The 21,242-nt window shown below is 39.4% G+C and overlaps 1 protein-coding gene across 12 annotated transcripts in view; it reads left to right on the top strand.

Annotated features, from left to right (window-relative positions):
* Positions 1-21,242, top strand: part of NABP1 (nucleic acid binding protein 1) — a 60,898-nt gene that overhangs the window by 6,370 nt on the left and 33,286 nt on the right. For 6 of the 12 annotated variants that reach the window (XM_089916552.1, XM_089916553.1, XM_022567286.3 and 3 more), the window contains one exon: positions 777-21,242. This exon is cut by the window's right edge and continues 16,045 nt beyond it. In XM_089916552.1, coding sequence (XP_089772678.1) covers positions 777-946 — 170 coding nt within the window. In that variant the 3' untranslated portion in view covers positions 947-21,242. The remainder of the gene's footprint in view (positions 1-776) is intronic. The other 6 variants (XR_016394077.1, XR_016394076.1, XR_016394072.1 and 3 more) reach the window with 5 other exon arrangements.

Raw genomic sequence — 21,242 nt, 5'->3', positions numbered from 1 at the left:
TATGTTATTTTCCATTGATTTTTACAAAATTTCTGTAATCTAGTGATTATTGATAATAGATGCAGAATAACTGGTTATTTTTGTGTACTGAAAGCAGTTTATCTTCAGATTGATGCTCACCTTAGTTTTTCACATGCTCATAGCTGCCTCTTTAAAAGATTGGCCTTTACCCCTCAAATACTCTCAAAGGTCAGTGGTTCTTACATCCTTGTTAAGGGTCTTTTGAAGCCTTTATTCTTAAAGACCAGAGGAAAAGTCTTTTGTGACTGGAGTTCATTAAGGTGGCTGAAGTTTTATTTGACCTGTTGTCTACATGTTTGAGCACAGCTGATGATCATTATGCTGTAGGACGCTTTGGTTTTTCCTTTAAAAAGTTAGAATTACGTGTCTCTTTTAAAACATTGTTAACCTTATTTGAACCAAATGCCAATACTTATATACCATTTTGCTTTTGCTTTTTCCCTTATAATGTAGGTAGTGCATTAACTATGCTTTTTTCCTGCTTTATTGATTTCTCATTCTATTACCCAAGTTGTTCTTTTTTCCTCTCCCTAGTAATGCAAGCATCAAGTTAATATATTTACAGTAATTATACATTTGGGAAAACCTAGGACTCAAGCTGAGTTTTTTCCAGTAGTTTAAAAAAATAAAATAAAATAAATAAATAAAGGAGTTTGTTTTCCATAATACTTGTAAGCATTAATAGCATGTGTTACAACTTCAAATAGATATACTTCTATTTGAAAATGGTGATGATTTTTTATATTCTTTTTTAGGAAACGGTGTTCAAACTGGCTCAGAAGCAAGGGGATGCCAATTTTCATATGCTGGTAGAAGCAATGGCCGGGGACCTGTAAATCCACAGCTACCAGGAACAGCTAATAATCAAACAGTCATGACCACAATAAGTAATGGCAGGGACCCTCGGAGAGCCTTTAAAAGATGACCTATGCCAAATACACACATGTAGTTTTTAAACTACGTGCCCTACTTGAACACTTACTGCACTTTTATTTATTGTTAACTGTGAAAACTGTCCTTTATCGGTTTCCTTTTATGTTTTTGGTTTGTTAACAAGAGTGGTTTGTTTTTTATAGCAGAACTATTAAGCGGCTCGAGTCTCCTATTGAAGAATGGGAACACTGAAGAATAGGGGCATTTAGTTTTAGAGCAAAAAGATCTTTCGATATCCTCTAAAATACCTGCACCCATTTCATGGGTGAGTTACTTACGACATCAGCATTTTAGCCTCTATGAGTCTATTTTCTGTATAAACTTTGTAATTTTTAAAATAAGGCTTAGTGGGAGATGTTCTTTTGGCTTAAAAACAGATATGGCCAGCTAAAGCAATAACCACCAAAAAAGCAAAAACATGGTTAATGCTAACAGCAATTTTTGAGTGTTTGTGACTCCAGGAATGATTGACTTCTCCATTGAGTGACTGCCATTAAGATTTTCCAGGGACTGAATCATCGTAGACTCTTGTTCTGTTACCAAAAAACATATTCTTTATCAGAATTATGGAATAGAATGTGATCTGTATTATAACAAGAAATTTTTAGAAGAAAGCTACATTTACTTTATCTTAGGGTAGTCCTGTTAATACTTACCAGCTTTGTGCATTACACTGAATGGGAATTTAAAACTGAGGCCTTGAATGTTTATTTTCTTAAACTACTATGTCAAATATTGAAGTTTAATTTGAGGGAGTTATGAAGTCATAATAAACATTGATCTAATTTTTACAAATTATGGTAGATAAATATTATAGTGAAGGTAATTCAAATTGAATTTATGTAGAAAAATGTAATCTTAATTTATGGCGTCCTAGGTACTTGCAGAAACGCAGCCTGGAGTGAAATTCCTAGGTTCTTACTTTATTTGAGGGTATGTGTGTGTGTTTATTGTCAGTTTCTGAACACAATTCACAAAGCCTTATCAGCAACAGTTAAGAAATGGCTCTCTCAAAGAAGCAAATACAGCTTTATTTAGAAATGTAAAGGTAGAAGTTATTTATGTGTTGTAAGTGGTGTCCAGTTCCACTTTTTACTGTATGGTGGATAACTGGTAAATTTTTCCTTTGTTGGAATTAAACTCTTCTTCAACATTATCTCTTGAATAAAACTTGCGTTAATGTTAACAGACCTACCTTACTTTTGCTCTTTTAATGGTTTACAATGGAGAGCCAGTACCTTTTACTGTAATTGTAATGATGACTTCAGCCTGGTGACTACTTAGCTTTGTATTTGTCACTGTGTCTTTTTTCCCCACCTCAAATAACAATAATTTAAGTGGACTTTGTTTTCTGAAAGTGGCATAGCGTTTAAATATAAAAATTTGTGCCGGGTATTTGTTTGCTCTAATCCAGTGTGTCTAACAGGTATTTCAGTATGTCACATATTAGGCACTGTGTGGATAGTGTTAAGGGGTAGACGAAATAATGAATAATCTCAAGAAGCTTATTGTTTATAGTATTTCAGTAACTGCGGATTATATGTTATAGAAATAAGTTTTTCCTTTATTCGTATACTGATGATTCTAGTTAATTTGGCTTTGTGACTAGTATTTTTTTAAGATGTTCACAAAATTACAGATGTTTGGAGTAAAAAAAAATTACAAATTAGTACATAATTTTTTTTTTTTTTAAACCTCAGTAGATGTAGGAGCACTAACACTGAGTTATTTGTGGGAGACTAGTGTTAAAGGTCATTTTAAAAGAAAGGATTTTGGAGTTCTGGAAGATTAAAATAATCAGGTATGGATTGCTGAGCTTCCAATCCTGGCCTTATTTTCTCTTCACCTGTGATGTTGGGCAAGTTATTCCACTTGAAACCTCTGTAAGCCAGGTTCCATAACTATAAAAACAAGTGAGTAATATTACCCCTTTGTATAGTTAAGATTTTCCTGTGTGAATGAGTAGAATGACTTCTGGCTCATAATAAGCAGTCAAATGTTTGTTGTCTAGTCATACCTCGAGAACAGAAGAAAATGCAGGGTTAGGTGTGGAAGTATTGTTACCCTTTATTGTGTTGAGATTAAGTAGAGAAAGACCTTATCTTTTACTTTTGTAATTGACATTTGCCTCAATCATTTAACCTTGTTGTTCTGTATTTTTTATCATTTATTAACAAATTTCTTTTTTCTTAAGGAAAGCCTTCAAAACCAAAGCAAGGTGAGTTACAATCCGTAATGAATATTTGCCTTCCCAGCCTGCTTGGACAGTACTCATCAAGAAGTTAAGAGGAAGAAAGTTTCCTACCTTCCTCCTTCCTGGTGCTTTCAGCTATCAACTTTTAAATAAGTTTAAACACCTACTGAAAACAAAACCCATTTAGTATAGAAATGCACACTGCTAGGTTTGGGTCCCACTTTATTTTTACAAACCAGTTCTGAAGTGGATTGAAGTCTCATTAGGCAGGTGGCCCCTCCTGTCTAGGCAGGTTGTTTGGGAGTTGCTACAGTACAGACATGGAAAGATGAAACCCATAAGCACAGATGATGATGTATAATAGTGAAAGCTGCAGTATGCTTTCCCATGGACACTTAGACTGGTTTTCCTATAGTATACCAACTCAATTTTGCTTTGTTCCTGTAGTTTTAGTAATTGTGTTTTAAATTTGAGGACAGTTTAGCTTTAGGCTACCCTAAATATTTGTATCACTGAGTATTTGTCACTTGTATTTTTATCATTTAACATTTTAAGGGTGTTTAATTTTCTGGGTTGAGTAATAATGCCAAGGGAGTGATACTAAAAACAAATAGATGTGAGGTTAGTAAAAAAGTAATCTTATGATATATAAAGAACATTTAAAGTATAGGAAGTTTTAAGATAAACTAAAAAGTTTTCTCAGAAGGTGCAAATTGAGAGTATTTTACATCAGTCTTAAGACACAGTAGCAGTTGTTAGTTTATGTGGATCTGACATTCCAGTTTACTTACTGACGTGTCTTCCCTTTTCTTATACCTTAATAATACCATTAAGTATCATAATGTACCATAATGACTGATTGCTCCAAGCACTTTTAGGCTGCCATGACTCTTAAGAGACTTTAATGTATTCACAAAAGTTCTAGAGACAACAAACCAGAAAACCATGTGAAAAGCAGTATCAACATGGAACACTTTTCCACACCAAAGTCTGTTTTCCTCTAGACTTGTTCTTGGGAAAACTTGCCCTATGATGGCCTTTTTTTTTTTTTAATAGCCTATTTTCTTTCTCTTAATTTGTTTTATCCCCTGTCTTATGAAGGTGAACATTTCTAGTAGAAGAGGGTCACAGTCGATCTCTGGTATGGGTTTAATGACAGGGGTAAAAGCAGATATACTTGGCCATAGTGAAAATCTGTGTATTGAGGTTCCAGCCAATTATTAAGTAAGTAGCCATAATGACTAACAGTTAAGTTATGCTTCTGAGGAAATCTAATTGTGACCTTGGAAAAACAGCACTATCATGAATGATGATATGTTAGGACCCGAGGGAGAAAAACATTCTACTTTCCAGGTGTATTCAGGTTTTTTCCAAATTCCTCAAGGTTTGCTTTGTTAGGGATGCACAAGAATTTGTCTTCCAGATCTGTGACCACATTTCTCCAGGTTTCTGAGCTAAAAGGGTATAATGATGTTTCTTAAAGCACTAATCACAGGCAAGAGAATCAAGTCCAGACTGACAAGCCCCTTATTTAGTATGTTTCCTCGTTAAGAACATTATGTCCAAAGATGTTAGGAAGAGCTGTTTACCACAATGAGATAGATAATCAGTATGATGTAAAGAAGATGAACATTTTAACAAGTTTGGTTAGTAGACATTTAATCACTTAAGTCTTTTTAAAGGTCTTGATAGGTAATACACAATCTTACTGTGACTCCCAAAGTTTTAAAAACATGCCTCCTGAAAACTTAGGGACTAGATGTTGAATTATATTAGAGCCCAGGTCTCTTGAGACTGTTGACACACCACAGTCCTCACTGTCATACCATGTGTATTGTCTAACAGCCTCAACTGAAGGACCATTGACATGTCCTTAAAAATCAGGTCTTTAACCATTTTCAAAAATTTGAGTACATTTTAAAAAATTTCACGCCATCAAAATTTATGCTTTTGGACATAGAAGAGACAGTCCAGTTTTTTGGTCCACAAATTGAATAGATGTTGAATAAAACTTTCAAAGAATGGTTTATAAACCTATATGAGATTCTCCCCAGGAACTTGTTAAATGTATGGATTATTTCTCTACCAGAAGGAGAGTTTATAAGTGTAGGTCTGGGAGAGCTGCACTTGAAACAAAGTCCCTGAAAACTTTTGTCCCCTACCCTTGATCTCTCCCATTAACAAAGAAATAATTTTGAAGTGTATGTACACACATACACGTACCAGTTTATCTTTGTGAGGCCAGAACATACCAAGGTTCTGTATTATAAAATGTGGAAGAATTGTACTTGGAAGCATATATCTATGAAGGTCAGAATTGATGGGTAAAGCAGAGTAGTTCCCAGCAGAATGGAGTTTTGAGTATGGCCTCTGGATGTGAGCTGAGCACTGAGTTTTGAATTAGGTTCAAATAGAATATTTTAAGGTCAGATTACCCATAGTGGAATTGCCTGGCTTCCTTTGGACCTATATAGATCAAAGTGAAAATAAGCCTTTTCACCCTAGGTTTCTGTTAAAAAAAAAAAAAAAGATTTTATTGTTGCTTATTTCAGCAAATCTGTTTGCAGCATCTACCTTCCTCCTATCCCCCAAAGCGTTCCTCAGTTTCCTACTTTATTATGTAGAGAGATGCTGGTGGGGTTGGAGGCATGATAAATATTACTGAGAATGCCTACAGAACCTACCACTTACAGATCTTAATCCTGTTCTGTCCAGAGAGATGGATACCATAAATACTTTACATAAAGAAGTAATATACCAGGTATGATTTGACTGCCATGTGGGGCTAGTCTTTTGTTTTAAATATTTATAACCCTAGTAGGGAGCTGAGTAAGACCTCTGACCTAAGTCTCTGGATTAATTAAGATAGAAAACCAATAGAAACAGGGTAGTCAGCACGATTAGTGCCATCTACTGGGTGATTACTATATCGTTTCAGCAGTATAGAAATCTGGCTTAATGTGAGGAAAAGCTTCCATTATTTCATCATTGGATAGGAGTTTTTGATGGTTTAAGCATCATGTGGAAGATCATTAAGGAGAAGCTGGGCTATCTGTTTAATTCTAGTTTATGAACAGGCAGTGCCGACATCAAAAATAAATTCCCCCCAGTTAAGCAGGTTTATTAAACCCTGAACTGCCCCTAAAGCTACAGAAAATACGGGAATAGTTGCCAAGTTTTGTATGCTTGTTACATTTAACAATAATACTGGTGGGACGTGTAAACTGTTAAAAGTACCTTTGGGTGGGTGGTGGTTTGGTAAAAACAATTGAAGTAGAACACGAACTGCCCTTATAAATTTTATTCCTTTACTAGTGGTAGTTTGTCAAATCCTGGCCAAGTGACTGCTGTTGTTCTTGGAGCTATGTTAGCTTTGCAGAACATAACCTATTTTAAATGCCAGAGACAATGTGCTTTGGTGGAAAGAACTGGTTTTGAACTGAGGAGATCTTGGTTTGAGGCCTAGATCTACTATTTACTGGCTCTATAATCATGAGCTTCATTATAAAATGAGGATATTGGGGCTATATGCTGGCAGGGCTATGAGAACTATGTGAGTCAATGTATGCAAAGCATCTGTTCTGTATCTAGGGCTTAACAAATGTTATGTTCTTTCCCCGTGAGCAGTGGAAATAAGAGGCGAATATTGGTCATTTCTCCATGCCATTAGTAGGAGACGGTCTTTTCTATAATTTAAAATCTGGAATATTAAGCAATTTATATAATTGCAATTAGGTTTTTAAAAAAAAAAACACAAGATTTTACAGTCTTCTGGGTGCAGAAAAGTACGTGTGCTGACAATTTACCACGATTATGAGGATAGCATGTCGGCTTGAGTCTTCATCATGAAGTCTGCCCAATACCTGAGTACCCTGTGCTGTTTTTCCATTCACCTTTGTCCAGAGGGTGAGGGCATGATTATGAAGGTACAGGGGAAGAGGAAGGATGTGTGGGCCAGGGTTTGTGTCAGGGAGGAGGTCAGTGGCCAAGGGGAGAGCAGAGGGTGCTGGAAGGAATTCTATCTTCCCAGTGACAGTCCTCAGGATTGCTGTGTATCCAGAGTTTGCTGGTTTGCTTCTGATAAAGTATTAGGTAACTTTCCCCAACGTTTTATTATGAAAAATTTCAAACATGTTGAAAGAATTGTAGTGTAAACACCTGTGTACTCACCAGCGTGATTTTACCATTACCATCTATGTCTTTTTTCTTTTTTAAAATTTTATTTATTTATTTAGTTTTGGCTGTGTTGGGTCTTCGTTGCTACGAGCGGGCTTTCTCTAGTTGCAGCGCGTAGGGGCTACTCTTTTGTTGTGGTGCGCGGGCTTCTCATTGCGGTGGCTTCTCTTTTGCAGAGCACGTGCTCTAGGCACGCAGGCTTCAGTAGTTGTGGCACCCAGGCTCAGTAGTTGTGGCTCAGGGGCTCTAGCACGCAGGCTCAGTAGCTGTGGCGCACAGGCTCAGCTGCTCCGCGGCATGTGGGATCCCCCCAGACCAGGGCTTGAACCCGTGTCCCCTGCATTGGCAGGTGGATTCCTAACCATTGCGCCACCAGGGAAGCCCTATGTTTGTTTTTATTCATCCTATCCTGGACATCCATTAGTCCATTTTTAATACATTTCAAATAAATTGGAGACATCAGTGCACTAAATATTTCTCTATTTCAGCATGCCTGTTCACTAGATTTCAAGGTTTTGCTGTTTTTAGTGTAAAAATTACAAAGAAACGCACAAATCTCAGGTGTACATTTGTGAGTTTTAATAAATGCTTATGCCACCTGTTTAACTCCAGCCCCTATGTAGATATGGAACATTGCCATCACTCCAGAAACTTCCCTCATGCATCTTCCCAAGCAAACCCCCCTCCCCATGGCTCCAGTGGCAGTCACTTTTCTGATATTTTAAAAACCACTCTTAGCTTAAATAAAGGTAAAAGTTTCACATGTGCCAAGGGCAGCTCTAGACTGCCTCACTGAGCTATGTAACTCCTGTTCCAGCCATGCCAGAGTGCTACCAAACCCAGCACCCTCACTCACCTCACAAGTGTAATTCCATGACCTTGGTATTTTTTATTCTGTCTTGTTTCAATTTAGCTCCAGGACTGCCCTTACTAATATCTATTTTTTTCCCCCTCAAGATTTACATCTGACATCCTAGATTCTTGGGGTAGAAACTGCTAGAATGAAGACCAGCTGAGTAGGAGGGCTTGCAGTCCCACGGGTGTGGCTGGAAGGAGTTGGCTACCTGGAACATACCATCTGCCCCAAGCAGCTCTGAGTCAGGAGTTGGAAGGGGAACCTCTGGCAGGACATGACATGAAGTCTCTGGGATGGAGTTCCAGGCATGCAAGAGGCACCTTGGAACTTCAGTGTTTGCAGGTCAAGTGCTCAGCTATTTAGCACATTTTGAGTCGAAAACTCTGATTTTCTTAAGGTTTGAGCTGACCAGAAGTGTCTTCTGCTCCTTATGGTTTTGCCTTTTCTTCTCACAGGTAGGGATTCAGAGTTGTTATACTCAAGAGAGTAAAAGTTCCTTGCCAAGCATAGAGCCCACCACTCTCAGTCTATAGGGAAGCATCCCTGGATGAAACACACTAAAGAAAACACAATTGTGTGTTCTTTCCCAGTTCGTGCACACATGTTTATATACACACATGTTAATCACTGCCAACAAAGCTTTTTCTGCATTAAGCTCCGCATTTCCCAGTCTTAGGTATTTTCCTTTTTTCATTACTTGGTCTTTCCACTTCTCTGATGGGTGACCCATAATTTATTGAGCACTTACTATGTGCCAGTACTATGCTAGTGAGTTCCCTATATTATCTCATTGATTCTATTAAATGACCCTGTGACGGAGGTTTTGTTATCCTCACAGATTACAGATAAAAAGACTAAGATTTAGGAGGATTGACATAATTTGCCTGAGATCACACAACCAGGAATTTGTACTTTCAACTACCTAGCAATATGGAAACTGGGAGGCTTCTGCTGACTCACTGGACAGTGTGGACAGGAGATGAGGTTTGAATTGGTTTTAAAAGGGAGTGTAAATTCAGCTGTAGGTAGAGGCGGAGATGGAGAACAGGAATACAGAATTTGACTAATTCACATTTTCACTTGGAATTAGTCATACTTTAAATGTCAACTGAATATATACCCAATTAGTTAAGGAAATTTAGTTTACAACAGAGGTGGTATCTTGATAGGGAAACTGGAATATTTAGATCCCCTCCTCCCAACACACACAAATATTAGAAGAACATGGGTGAATTCCCCCATTATTTGGGAATGGATAAAACTTATTCTAACAATGGCTCAAAATCCAGAAACAAAGGAAGGATTGCACGATTAAAAAAGCATAAAGACAAATGATAAATTGGGAAAAATATTTAAATTTATATCACTGACAAAGAGCTAATAGTCCTAATATATACAAAGCTTGTAAAAGTAGAGAAGACCAATCACTCTGTAGCGATTGATAGCGAAAAAATGGACAAGAAATATAGGCAGTTCACAGATAAAATCCAAATGGCTCCTAAGCATATGAGAAGAATGCTCAACCTCACTCATATTGAGAGATGCAGATTAAATTGCCACTGAGATACCGTCACTCACTTTTAGATTGACAAAGATATTAAAGTTTGAAAACATACACTATTGTATGGGCACTGACACTATGAGAAACAGGCACTTTCCTTCATAGTGGGAGGGAATACTAATGGTCTAATCCTTAGGGTTAGGAGGTTGGGGGATTTGGAAATTTTACATTTGAATTCGCCCTGTGACTCAACAACCTTGTCTTTGGAGTTCTATCCCTGTGACAGATTGCAAATGACTGCTAGAATACCTCTGCCTGTGTGCGTATCTTTGGGTAGTCACCCTCTTCCCCATAACAATGAGCTTGTCTGAGTACCCTAGGACAGTAGCAAAGTTAACGCAAGCAGAAGATTGAAAAGTACTTGTGCACTGGGTCTTGTTTTCTCTTGACGTGCTTGGAACCCTGAGAGTGCAACAAGAACGTATAAGTGAGTGCTAGCTAGCCTACCAGAGGGTGAGAGGCCACTCGTGGCTTCTTGGCCAGCAGCTGACCGACCTCCCAACATGTGAGTGAATCTACCTTGGACTCTCCAGTTCCAACTGAGTTGACAGCTGACTTCAGTCACATGAGTGAAAACAGCAGAAGGAAGGACAGGGCTGAGCTCTGCCCAAATTGCTGACCTACAGAATGTTGAGCTAATAAATGATGTTGCTCTATGCCACTAAGTTTTGAGGTAATGTGCTATAGATAGCAAAAGCTAACTGATACAATACTGAAGATACTCTGATACAAAATTGAAAAGACATGTTCACTGAAGCATTGCCTATAATAGCAAAAGACTGGAGACAACTCAGATGTCCACCAGTTCAGGGATGGTTGAATACCGTGCATTCACTCAGGGAATACTAAGCAACGGCAGCAGACGTCTCTACATTTACGAAGTGATTTTCAGGATATACTGTTAAGTGGAAAAAAGCAAGGTACAAAATAGTACATATAGTGTGCTACCTTTTTTAAAGAAAGGGGAATGTGAATATTTTTGCTTTTATCTTTAAAAATGGTAGAATTGACAAATTAATGAAAAATGATTTCTTAAAGGAAAGGGAAGAGGACATGAATGGAAGCTAGACTGCACTAAATGTTCTTTGTTTTGTAGCTATAACTTTAGAATTATGGAAATGTTTTGCATATAGCTGTATACAAACACACACATATATAAAATCATGAGAAGACCCCAGCTGAGCACATGTGAGACTCACTGGGAGGTTGGCTGAGATGCCAGCAGAACTCACTGGGAAGCCACCCATTTGGGTGCTGCCAAACTCTCTGGGAGGTTAGTGCCCCTATGCGGCTCCTGAGCTGCGGCTGCCTGCGACTATAAGAACAGGCAGGGGAGAGCACAGTGAGGCCTGGAAGAGAGACCCCTTCCGCCTCCAGGGTCCCTCTGATGTCCTCTAACGATAAAGCTTAACATCTTGCCAGCTGGCAAAAGAGAAATGTTTCTAGGGTCCAGCTCCAGAATCACACATTGGAACAAAGAGGGGTGGGTTTGGAGCTGCGGAATGTTAAACTGATAACTGGCACACATACTGAGGTATTTATAGATGAAATAATAGGATGTCTGCAATTTGCTTCAAAATAATTCTGTGGGTGGGGTATAGATGAAGCAAGATTATTCACATGTTGATAACTGTTGAAATTAGGACTGGTTTATAAAGGTTTATTATACTCTTCTCTAATTTTTATATATGTTTTTCTCATATATATATGACTATATATATATGACATTTGTTTTCTCATGTATATCATGTGTATCTCATATATATGAGATAAACGTATCAATGCATATGCATGTATATATGTATGTATAAACGTTTCCTACTCATTTTCATTATAAAACGAGTTTAAAAATGTGAATGCAAACACAGTATCTGTTCCTAGGAAGCCTACATTTTATATTGTAATCTAGTAAGCTAGGACTGCTAGAATTTGGGAGAAGCCAGCTATCAGCCATATGCAATCTGAGTATGCCCTGACTGGGAAGACAGAACTGTCACTCTGGCTGACAATGAGAGAGAAGGGGATTTCCCTCCTATTGGCAAGTTTGGGGTGGAGCTAGGAGGCCAATACAGGTAGCAACATGTTCTTAATATTGAAAGGGGCCAAAACAGTTGCCTTAAATGAGTTAAGGTGTGTCAGCACTTAAAACAGTGCTTAGGGTGTTCTAAGTGCTATGTAAGTGTTTGTTGTTGCCGTTATTTCATGTTAATGATTTTCCCATTATCAACTAACCTGAAATATGCCCTTTGCTGACAAGGCCCCCTCCTTCCCTCCTGCGGTAGTATCTTCAAGACTCCTTATAACCCAGAAATTCAGACCTTGAACTGTTGAAGGAGAGAGCTGACTAGTACCCAAGAGTGTCTTGGTTTCCTCTTTTTCTTGCTTTTCTAGGGGAGAGGCAGCCAGCAGTACTGGTTACTGCAGCAAATGCAGCAACAGTAGAGGCTACTAGCAGTGCTGGGGGCAGAAAGGTGGCCACGGCAAAAGTGCAGGTCACAGCGAGGGCAGCAGAGCCTGCAGCACACAGTGGGGCCCTGGACCAGGGCAGGGTACTGATGGGGCCCCGGAGGAACTCAGTGCCCAAAGGGGCATTGTAGGCACCATGTAGGTAACTTCCAGAGCACAAGGAAGTAGATGAGACATCTGGCCACATGGCAAGGGTGGGGTGGGGTCGTAGATGCCAAGGGGTTTAACAGTTAGTGGGACGAAGTTGATTAAACCTTGACTGGAGATTTTGGAGGAGGGTGTTTCATATACTGCCCCCTCAGTGGTGGCGGTATGTGCATGTGTGTGTGTAACGCCCACGTGCGTCTGTGCGTGTGTATATGGACATCTTTTTGCATGCAGCAGTGGCAATAGGAGATTCAATCCCCCAGTAAAAAGGAGTCAAACTTCATATTTAGAGTAAATAGACAAATAAGTGAACATTGCTGGGTAATCAACCTGATACACATTTTTTTTCTCTACAGTGGAGTTGCATTTCATACACACACACATTTAATTTATGGGAATTCAACTAAAGGTGCTTGGCTTAGCAAACCAACAGCCTACCCAACAATAAAAAACAAGGTAAAAGTGAGAGAAGGACAAAAATATTTATTTTAATCGTGCATCCACCATGACACCAACAAATGGTGCTCCCCTGTGTGTCTAGCTCTTGTGTGATTCTAAGGAGCATCTTGCTGCTCCGTGGGATTCTAGCCCTTAAAGGCATGGTTGTGTTTTTTGTTTTATGAGTTTTTTTTTAATAGAACATGCACTCTAAATGCAAACCAGCTACCTTATTCAGAACTCAATGAAGAATACCAGCTTCTCACTCTCTCTTCTTACAAAATTAAAAAATGTTGAAAATTATATTTTTCACTTATATTAAGTGGAATCATTTGAAAGTGATATATATTACCGAGTAGGGCTGTATACACAAAATTATGCATTCCAAATTAGTTTAAGGGAATAACAAATTTAGCTGCTACGTGATTTTATTTTACATGCTGACTTTAGTAGACCTATCCCTGCATAAAACATGGCTCCTCTGTATGATTTCTGTTACATATAATGAATCAAAACAAATGTCTCATTTGTAGGTATTGAATTAGTGTGGCACAGAAGGTGTGTCAAAATTCAATGTTTATCATTTTATTTCATACAAAACAATAGATCCTTAAGAGCAGGGTGGGTTGAGCATTGAAAAGTGAAGATGAAGTTTAAATGTAGCCTCTAGGGAAGGAAGGGCCAAGGGATGTTGGAAAACAACCCTTTTCATATCCCAAAGGGACTGAACAGTAACTGGTAGAAATGTGGTAGAGTTGCCTCAAGGACGTGAACTTGGCTATGTAAATTGCAAAACCCAAGTCTGGTTTACCTGGTCTTGTGTGACAATGTGAATATTATAAACTGATTATCATATTTGAGGCATCTGTGCCCACCCCAGCCCTACATTTTAGCCATGCTAAAATGGCTAAAATGGCTAATGGTCCTTCTTCACAGCAAGTGGGCTTGGGCCCATCTCTGAATCCAGAGTAATGGTGTGAAGAATCCAAAGCAATCTTGTGGCCACCTCTCTGTAGGACTGAAAGTGCCTTGTTCTTTTTCTGGAATTATCAATTCTTCTGCGGGTTTAACCTGCCTGGATTTCTTGTTCTCTGGAGGCAGAAGAGCCTCCTGGGAGGTGAACTCAAGCTGGGGCTCAGGAGCATTGGCTCTGGGCAAGCTGGTGAGACGGCCTGATACTTGTGTTTTGAGGGGGAGAGGAAGGTGGTGGGAAAGGGTAAGAAATTTCCTGGGAGGAAAGGATCTGAGCACATGGAATGTGACCCAGAACAAAGTCTTAGTCATCAGAGCTAAGGGAGGAACCTCTGAATACAATGCATCAGCCCTCCAGTGTGGGTTAAACTCAATATGAACTCTTTTGGTTTTAAGTTTTTCTAGGACTTCAAATTATCTCCTTACATATAGTGTGGAATTATGTGGCTTTTTAAAGAGTAGTTTCAAAAGTATGAATGTGAAATAAGTTTATTATGCTCTAAAACTTTAACTTGTCTTATCTGTGAATAATTTAAGCCTCTTGTTATGGGGCAGAAGTATGAGGTTTTGGCTTTCCTGTTGTGTATACTTTAGACTTTGGAATGTTAATAATGTAACTAATTTTTCAAAATAAGAAAATACTTTGGAAGATTTCCCAACACATTTCAAGAATGGTTTGGGAAGAAAGTTTGTTTTCTCAGTTTGTTTTATGTGATTTCCACACAAACTTCCTAAAGCAAAATCAATATGCAATAAATCCTGGAGCTGGTGCCGTCAGTTTCTCACTAATAAGTACATTAGATCGAATCCCCTGTCCTACTCATGTACTCTCCGTACATTCTGTTTCCAGGTACATTTTGAGAAAACCAAACACAAAAATGTCTTGCTGGGGCTTCCCTGGTGGCGCAGTGGTTGAGAGTCCGCCTGCCGATGCAGTGGACGCGGGTTTGTGCCCCGTTCCGGGAGGATCCCGCATGCCGCGGAGCGGCTGGGCCCCCGTGGGCCATGGCCGCTGAGCCTGCGCATCCGGGGCCTGTGCTCTGCAATGGGAGAGACCACGACGGTGAGAGGCCCGCGTAAGAAAATGTCTTGCTGTGTGATCATTTCTGTCTTGCACTATCCTCTTACCTCTTGCAGTTTTTTTTTTCCTGCTTCCAGTAGAAGTTCTACAAAGCTGCATGGTATCTTTTTTGTTTTTTAACTTTACAGGAAGGAAGGAGAGAAAGTCAATTTACGAGAATGATTGGCTGCTTTTCCTGATTATAGAGGAGGGAGAGCAAAAGATGTCAGCAAGCAAGGCTCTATCCTCTGTTGTTTAATTCTTACCTCCATTTTCCCTCTTTCAGATTGGTGTCAGGGTTCACCACAGTTCCAGAGGAGGTTGACCTGACCATCAGCAGGGCTACTTAGAGGCCTGGTCCTTCTTCACAGCGAGTGGGCTTGGGCCCAACTCTGAATCCAGCCATGCAAACACTGCCCATGAAGCCCTAGCAGGTCAGTCCACTGGCTTCTCTTTTCCTTTCTTCCACAATCACACACAGAGCCTTGCTTCAAGCTTCTAGGAATTAATAAGGGAAGAGACAAACATTAGCCTACCAAGATTCTAATTAACTTTGATGTGGATTTATGTGTAAAGTTGGATGAGTCACTGATTTTTAATAAACGGGAGAGAAAAATCTTAAAGATTAATGTAATAGCTGAGAACACAGGAGGGAGAACTTTGATGCTTGCTTAATTCTTTTCCCCAACCCACATCATTTGGAGAAAAAAATATCAAAGACCTTTACAAAAGGGGGAAAGGAAAGGGGATTATGCAAATTAAAAGTTCACAGGACTAAATCATTACTCTTGTGCAAATGAGCTTCTCCTTCATGTGCTTTTCAGGAGTGTTTTAGGGCTATATTTGCTGAGGATACATTCCCGAGGATAATGAGAAATGGAAGCATGGTAAAAAAGAGACTGATTATAAATCAACTGATCTTTCTGTGTGTTACAGAGTTCTATGTATTGAGTTTTCCCTCTCCTCCCACCTAGTCCAGGCAGCTGTCAGAAACCTAGACCAGTATGGCTACCTTTCCAGCTGTCCTTAGAGTGGTCTAACCTCTTCATTGGCTTCAGGGCCATTGCTGTCCTGCCCCCTCTTTTGCCCTGATTTGGGGACTAGCGCAGAGCGAAGGTTTCTGACTGCTAACAGAAGCTTCTCACTCTTGGGTGAAATGGTTAAAACCAGCAGGTCTGTGGGTTCCTAGGCCACTCACTTTCCAATTTGATGGAATGTTCCAGTGTTGAGTGTCATCAAGGTTAAATAATTTAGCCTAAAGCTCTCTTTGGCCTGATAATAGACAGCTGCAATGTATAAAGATATATTTTGAGTAATACAGATTCAGTATCCAACTTTTTCCTAAATGGTAAACTGACATGGTGAGAGATATGAAACAATGCACAAGGCCTTACTGTGTCTGATTAACTGTGGATGTTTCCGTAGCTTAGACAGCTGGTTTGAACAAAATTGTAATTTCACAGCCTTACCAAAAAAGTCATTAATCTTTTATCATTTTATAAAGTAAGAACTTAGTATATATTTACTGATAATGAGAGGAATATGTAGGTTGACATAAGTTATTGAAACTTTATTTCACATTGAGTTCTGTGGACAAATATTTATAAATAACCTCCTGGGATGTGCCTCTTTTCTCACCTGTCATAGTTTTGCTTAGAATAAATTCATGAGACTATATGCCACAGAGACTGCTGAGGGAAGTAACTAATAGTAGTGAAGACTTTGAAGACTGACTTCTGGCTTTACCTCTTATTAGCTCTGCAACCTTGTTTAAGTCCCTTAACAGCCCAATTTCTTCAGCTCAAAGATAGAGATAATACCACTCCATCCTAGAGTTCTGTATTAAATGAAATAACGTCTTCAATGTACACAGGCCAGTGTTGGACATGTAGGAAAACACTTAATAGCAGAGCTATCATTTCTAGAAACAGAGTTGCTGGGTTAAGGGTATGTATATTAAAAATATTGATACAAATTGCCAAAGTTAATCTCAAAATTTGATTATAAAGTTGTGGGACTCATGAATGAATATATGATAATAAGAGATAATAGGGATGCCCATTAATGTAAGAATCTGCCCCTAGTATTCACCTGTTTGTTTTGTATCTGTTCTCGCTTCTTCTGATAACAGCGTTTGATTTTCCTTGGGAGAACTACATTTCCTCCATTCTCAATCCGTGTAGTGCAGTGGGGCTGACCCCATCCTGTGGCTTCAGCAGGGAGGAGGAGTACATGAGACAGTCCTGGGTAATCAAGACAATGTATCCCCGTGCCACAATGATTGGTTCAGTAATGGGCATATGACTTGAGCTGGCCCAATAAGAATCCACCGTAGCATATTTATTGATAGTATTGGGAAAGTGACACCATCTTTTTGATGGGGTTGCTAAGACTGAGCTGCTGGTCGTTCCTTCTATCTGGAAAGAATCTGCTGGGGAATAAAGCATGAGGAAATGCAGAGCTGAGATATGTTCATGTTTGAATACTTGGGTATAGCTATGTCACGTTTTGAATTACATGAGTCAAAATATTGCCTTTATCGCTCAAATCACTTTGTGTCGGGTTCTTACTGAAAGGTGACTACACCCAACAGATCATATTATGTCCCTCAAGGTCACATCCTGCATAAGAAATAAGCAGAGTTTCTATCACATTAAATGCCAGAGACATTTATGTTCCAAGATATTTCTGAATGATGGTAGGTCACAAGTCAATATGAGTTATGCGATGCTTGTCTGAAGCTGTCATTGGATTAAGACCTACATTGGACAGGTTTAGGTTTCCTTCAAAAGCATGACTGCAGCTGTCGATACTCGTTGATTACCTGGTAACTAGCCATGGTTCTATGAAAGTATGTATGTGTCTGTGAAGGTAAATACAGGGAATTTTTTTTTAAAAGTTGAATGATTTGTTAAAATGAAAATCTGCAAACTGTATCTATTGGTGTTAATTTCTAAGACTTCTTCCTGGTAGGTTTGCATTACAAAACATAAGTATTGTCTGTATTTAACTTTTTCATTTGGCCGTAGTGAATATACAAAGCTGAAATGCAGGGTCCTGTTGAGGGGTCACAGAAAGCAAAGCCAAACAGAACATAAAGACCAAACTTGGGAGAACTTTGAGCACTGGTCCAGAGCATTCGCACTTCACTCTTTGTGTAATGAGGGTCCTTAAATATTCTGAGAAAGTTTCTAGAAGATTAATAGGCCAATGATATGCAGATGAGAGAAGAGAGGAAACAGGAGGCAAGGAAAGAAATTACTGGACTCACAGTAATTCAGGTTGAGATTTTTTTTAAAAAGTGGCGCAGTGAGGGCTTCCCTGGTGGCGCAGTGGTTGAGAGTCCGCTGGGCCCGTGAGCCATGGCCACTGAGCCTGCGCGTCCGGAGCCTGTGCCCTGCAACGGGGGAGGCCACAACAGTGAGAGGCCCGCGTACCGCAAAAAAAAAAAAAAAAAAAAAAAAGTGGGGCAGTGGGAATGGAAAGCAAACAATGGATGGGGGAGGCATTGAGAAGGAGGAGAAAATAAGACTTGGCCACCTCAAGAAGAGTCAAAGATGAGCTTTATCATTAATTTTTTAAAAAGATAAGTTAGTGTGGGGAACTGATTTGGTTTGGTGGATGTGCTGTGGGTAAGGTAATTAGTTTGGTTTTATATTTATTTGTACTCTTTTCGATTTGGATTTCAGTTCTCTTAGAAGTTGAACACAGTATGTAGAGTAGGAGGTAACCATGAGGTGGCCCTGGCAGTTGAAAACTGCTCTCCCAGAGCTATATGTAAAGAGAAGTATGAAAAGCAACTTTAAGAGCAATAATCTTTATCCATAGCCTGTGACTGTATTAACTCATCCAAAGAAAGAATTACTCATTAGAAAGGGGGTTATTTGGTAATGAAATAAATAAAATGGTGAGCCATGAAGATAAAGTTTGGAAGTGTCCAAAAAGCATTGTTTGGAATGGTCTGAGGCCTTAGGCAGTCTGGTGTGATTGGCAGATATGACCCAGCCTGTTGATGGATGGATGTACCAGGCTATTTTAACCTTATGACACTTAATAATTTGTTCTAATTTTATGCTCACCAAATCAACCTAAATATAATTTGGCTCCCCATATGGTTTCTATGCTGGGAGAAAAATGCCTTTTGAGTAGCAGGTTCTTTTTCATTGTCTGTCATTAAATTGATATTCTGGGTAAGAAGCACACATGTCAACCATGAGTTTCCACAGTTAAGTCATCATCCTCATGAACTGCGCAACCCTGAAGCACAGGCAAAACTGGGTTTCCCTATCTGTAAGGCTGAGGGCCAGTGTCTGCCTGGTGGAGAGCTACCAGGTCAAAGCCTCACGGTAAGTAGGTAGCTGACCTTCCCCCTGGTATGTTTTGACATTTCTATGATCTCTTCTCTTCAAGCATATATACTCCCTGACCCAGAAAACACCAGGCAACAGGGAATCAACAACAAGGGCTTAAATCTGCAAGAAGATCTGCCACAGGCTGGAAGAATTAATAGCTGGGACATTTTTCCACTTGGGGAATTTTAAGGCACCACCCAAATCCTATTTACTTTGTTTAGTTTTGCATGTGTGTGTGTATGGGGTGTGTGTGTGTGTGTGTGTGTGTGTGTGTTTGTGTGTGTGAGATCATAAAAGTTACTCTTAATCATTATAGAAAACAATCATGAGGAAACAAAGATGAATAAAAACAAGTTAACACCCCTTCCCAGAGGCAACCATGGTTTGCATTCTGGCGTATTTCCACCTAGGCAATTTCTTTTTACTTTTAATTTATACTCAATTTAAAAACCTTCATTATTCCACTGTAGATTAGAAGTAGCAATCTAAAGAGAGGGAAGAGAAAGAAAAGTCATAAAAAGTAGATACAATTTGTTAAAGCTCATAGTGTTCTGGATCATTTCATGGGCCATAGCCATGCACAGCTCAGTAATTCCTGGGGTCAGTCTCTGTACTGTAATTGGTACAATAATAAATTTTCAGCATGATGACCTCAAATCCTCATTAAATGGTTAATTTATATTCGGTATACTTCTGTTAATAGTAGAAGATATAAAGAATACACTTCTGAACTATGTCCTTCAAGCCGGTTAATATGTATAAGGAATGAAGTAAATCCTTAGCTGTATGGAAACTTGATTATACAGAATTCTTTTTCTATGGGCTCCAAATAGACAAGATGTAGCTAAAACTATTGGTTGCCTCTCTGGCATCCATTCCACCCTTCTTCCATTAGTTGGCAGCCATACTTTTGGTGGGGCTGACACAATTCTAGCTCTCCAGAGAAAGGCACTGCTTGGCTTAAACTAGTCATGATAATCACATCCCCTTGCCGCAGTAACTGATTCAGGAAAGAGCCTGGAGCTGTGACCTAAACCAACAGCTCAAAGCATTTCTCTGGCCACAGTGACCATAGATGTTGACCATAGGTAGATGTTGACCCCAATTCATCAGTCAGGATAAAGCCATTAGCTTCTCTTCAGCGGCTGTGGAAGAGAGGCTCTCTTCTCCTGTAATCTGAGATGTACATTTGAGTCCTGGAACTGCGGCAACCACTCGTTACAATGAGAAAGTCCACCTGAGGATTTTTTTTAAGGCAGCAGAAGAGATGATCTATTGTACACGTGTTACACTCAGCCAGACCTGAGAATACAACTAGTCCAGAATGTCACAGAACCAAGAGAGTTTGTTTTGGTGTGTGCAAAGTGGTCCTCTCAGCGGGGACTGTGGCAACAAGATGGCTATGGAAGTTCTAGATCCATTGAAACAAGTTCCAAGCATGCAATCTAACAACTTGTACCATTGTGCCTGGCCACCTGCCTTCCATATTTCTGCTCTTGTGGCCTCTATGGGTGTTCAAGGTAGTGGTTTACTTGGACCTCTAACTCATCTTTCTTTTTTCTTTTGGGCTTCAGCCTGCACATCTGCTTCTTCCTCCGCTTGGCTCTCATGGCGTGGAGGTTTCTAAGAAGATGGTGCTAATGCCAATAGCCTGCCTGAGCATTAATTCAACCCATGGAAGAGGGCAGAACTGAGACAGAAAAAAGAAGCCAGAATCCTGAAACTCACTCTACACCTGGGCTTGAGCAAATTATTTTAATTTATATTTAAGCTATTTTGATTTGCATATCCAATGCTGTGCTTTGTTGGAGGTGAAGGTAGGCCATCAACACATAAACGTCCGGAAGTTCTGCTAGAGGCATGCATCTAATGTTCCAGACACCAGTCTGGGCTGGGCTTGAGTCACAATTACGAAGAAGATAGCATATCACACAGGAGCTGCTCAATAAATAAATATTGGTTGAGCGTGGTTAGAGTAGTCAGAATGGGTCAGGACTCGGTAGGAGTAAAGATAGAGAGTAGAGGTCTGAAGACTCAAACTCCAGTAGGTGTAAGGAGGAAAAATT

This window comes from Delphinapterus leucas, chromosome 8 (assembly GCF_059928025.1).
Source record: "Delphinapterus leucas isolate spDelLeu-1000000601 "Yukka" chromosome 8, BTC_Dleu_Yukka2, whole genome shotgun sequence".
Taxonomy (NCBI): Eukaryota; Metazoa; Chordata; class Mammalia; order Artiodactyla; family Monodontidae; genus Delphinapterus; species Delphinapterus leucas.
This window is presented reverse-complemented; position numbering and strand designations above follow the sequence as displayed.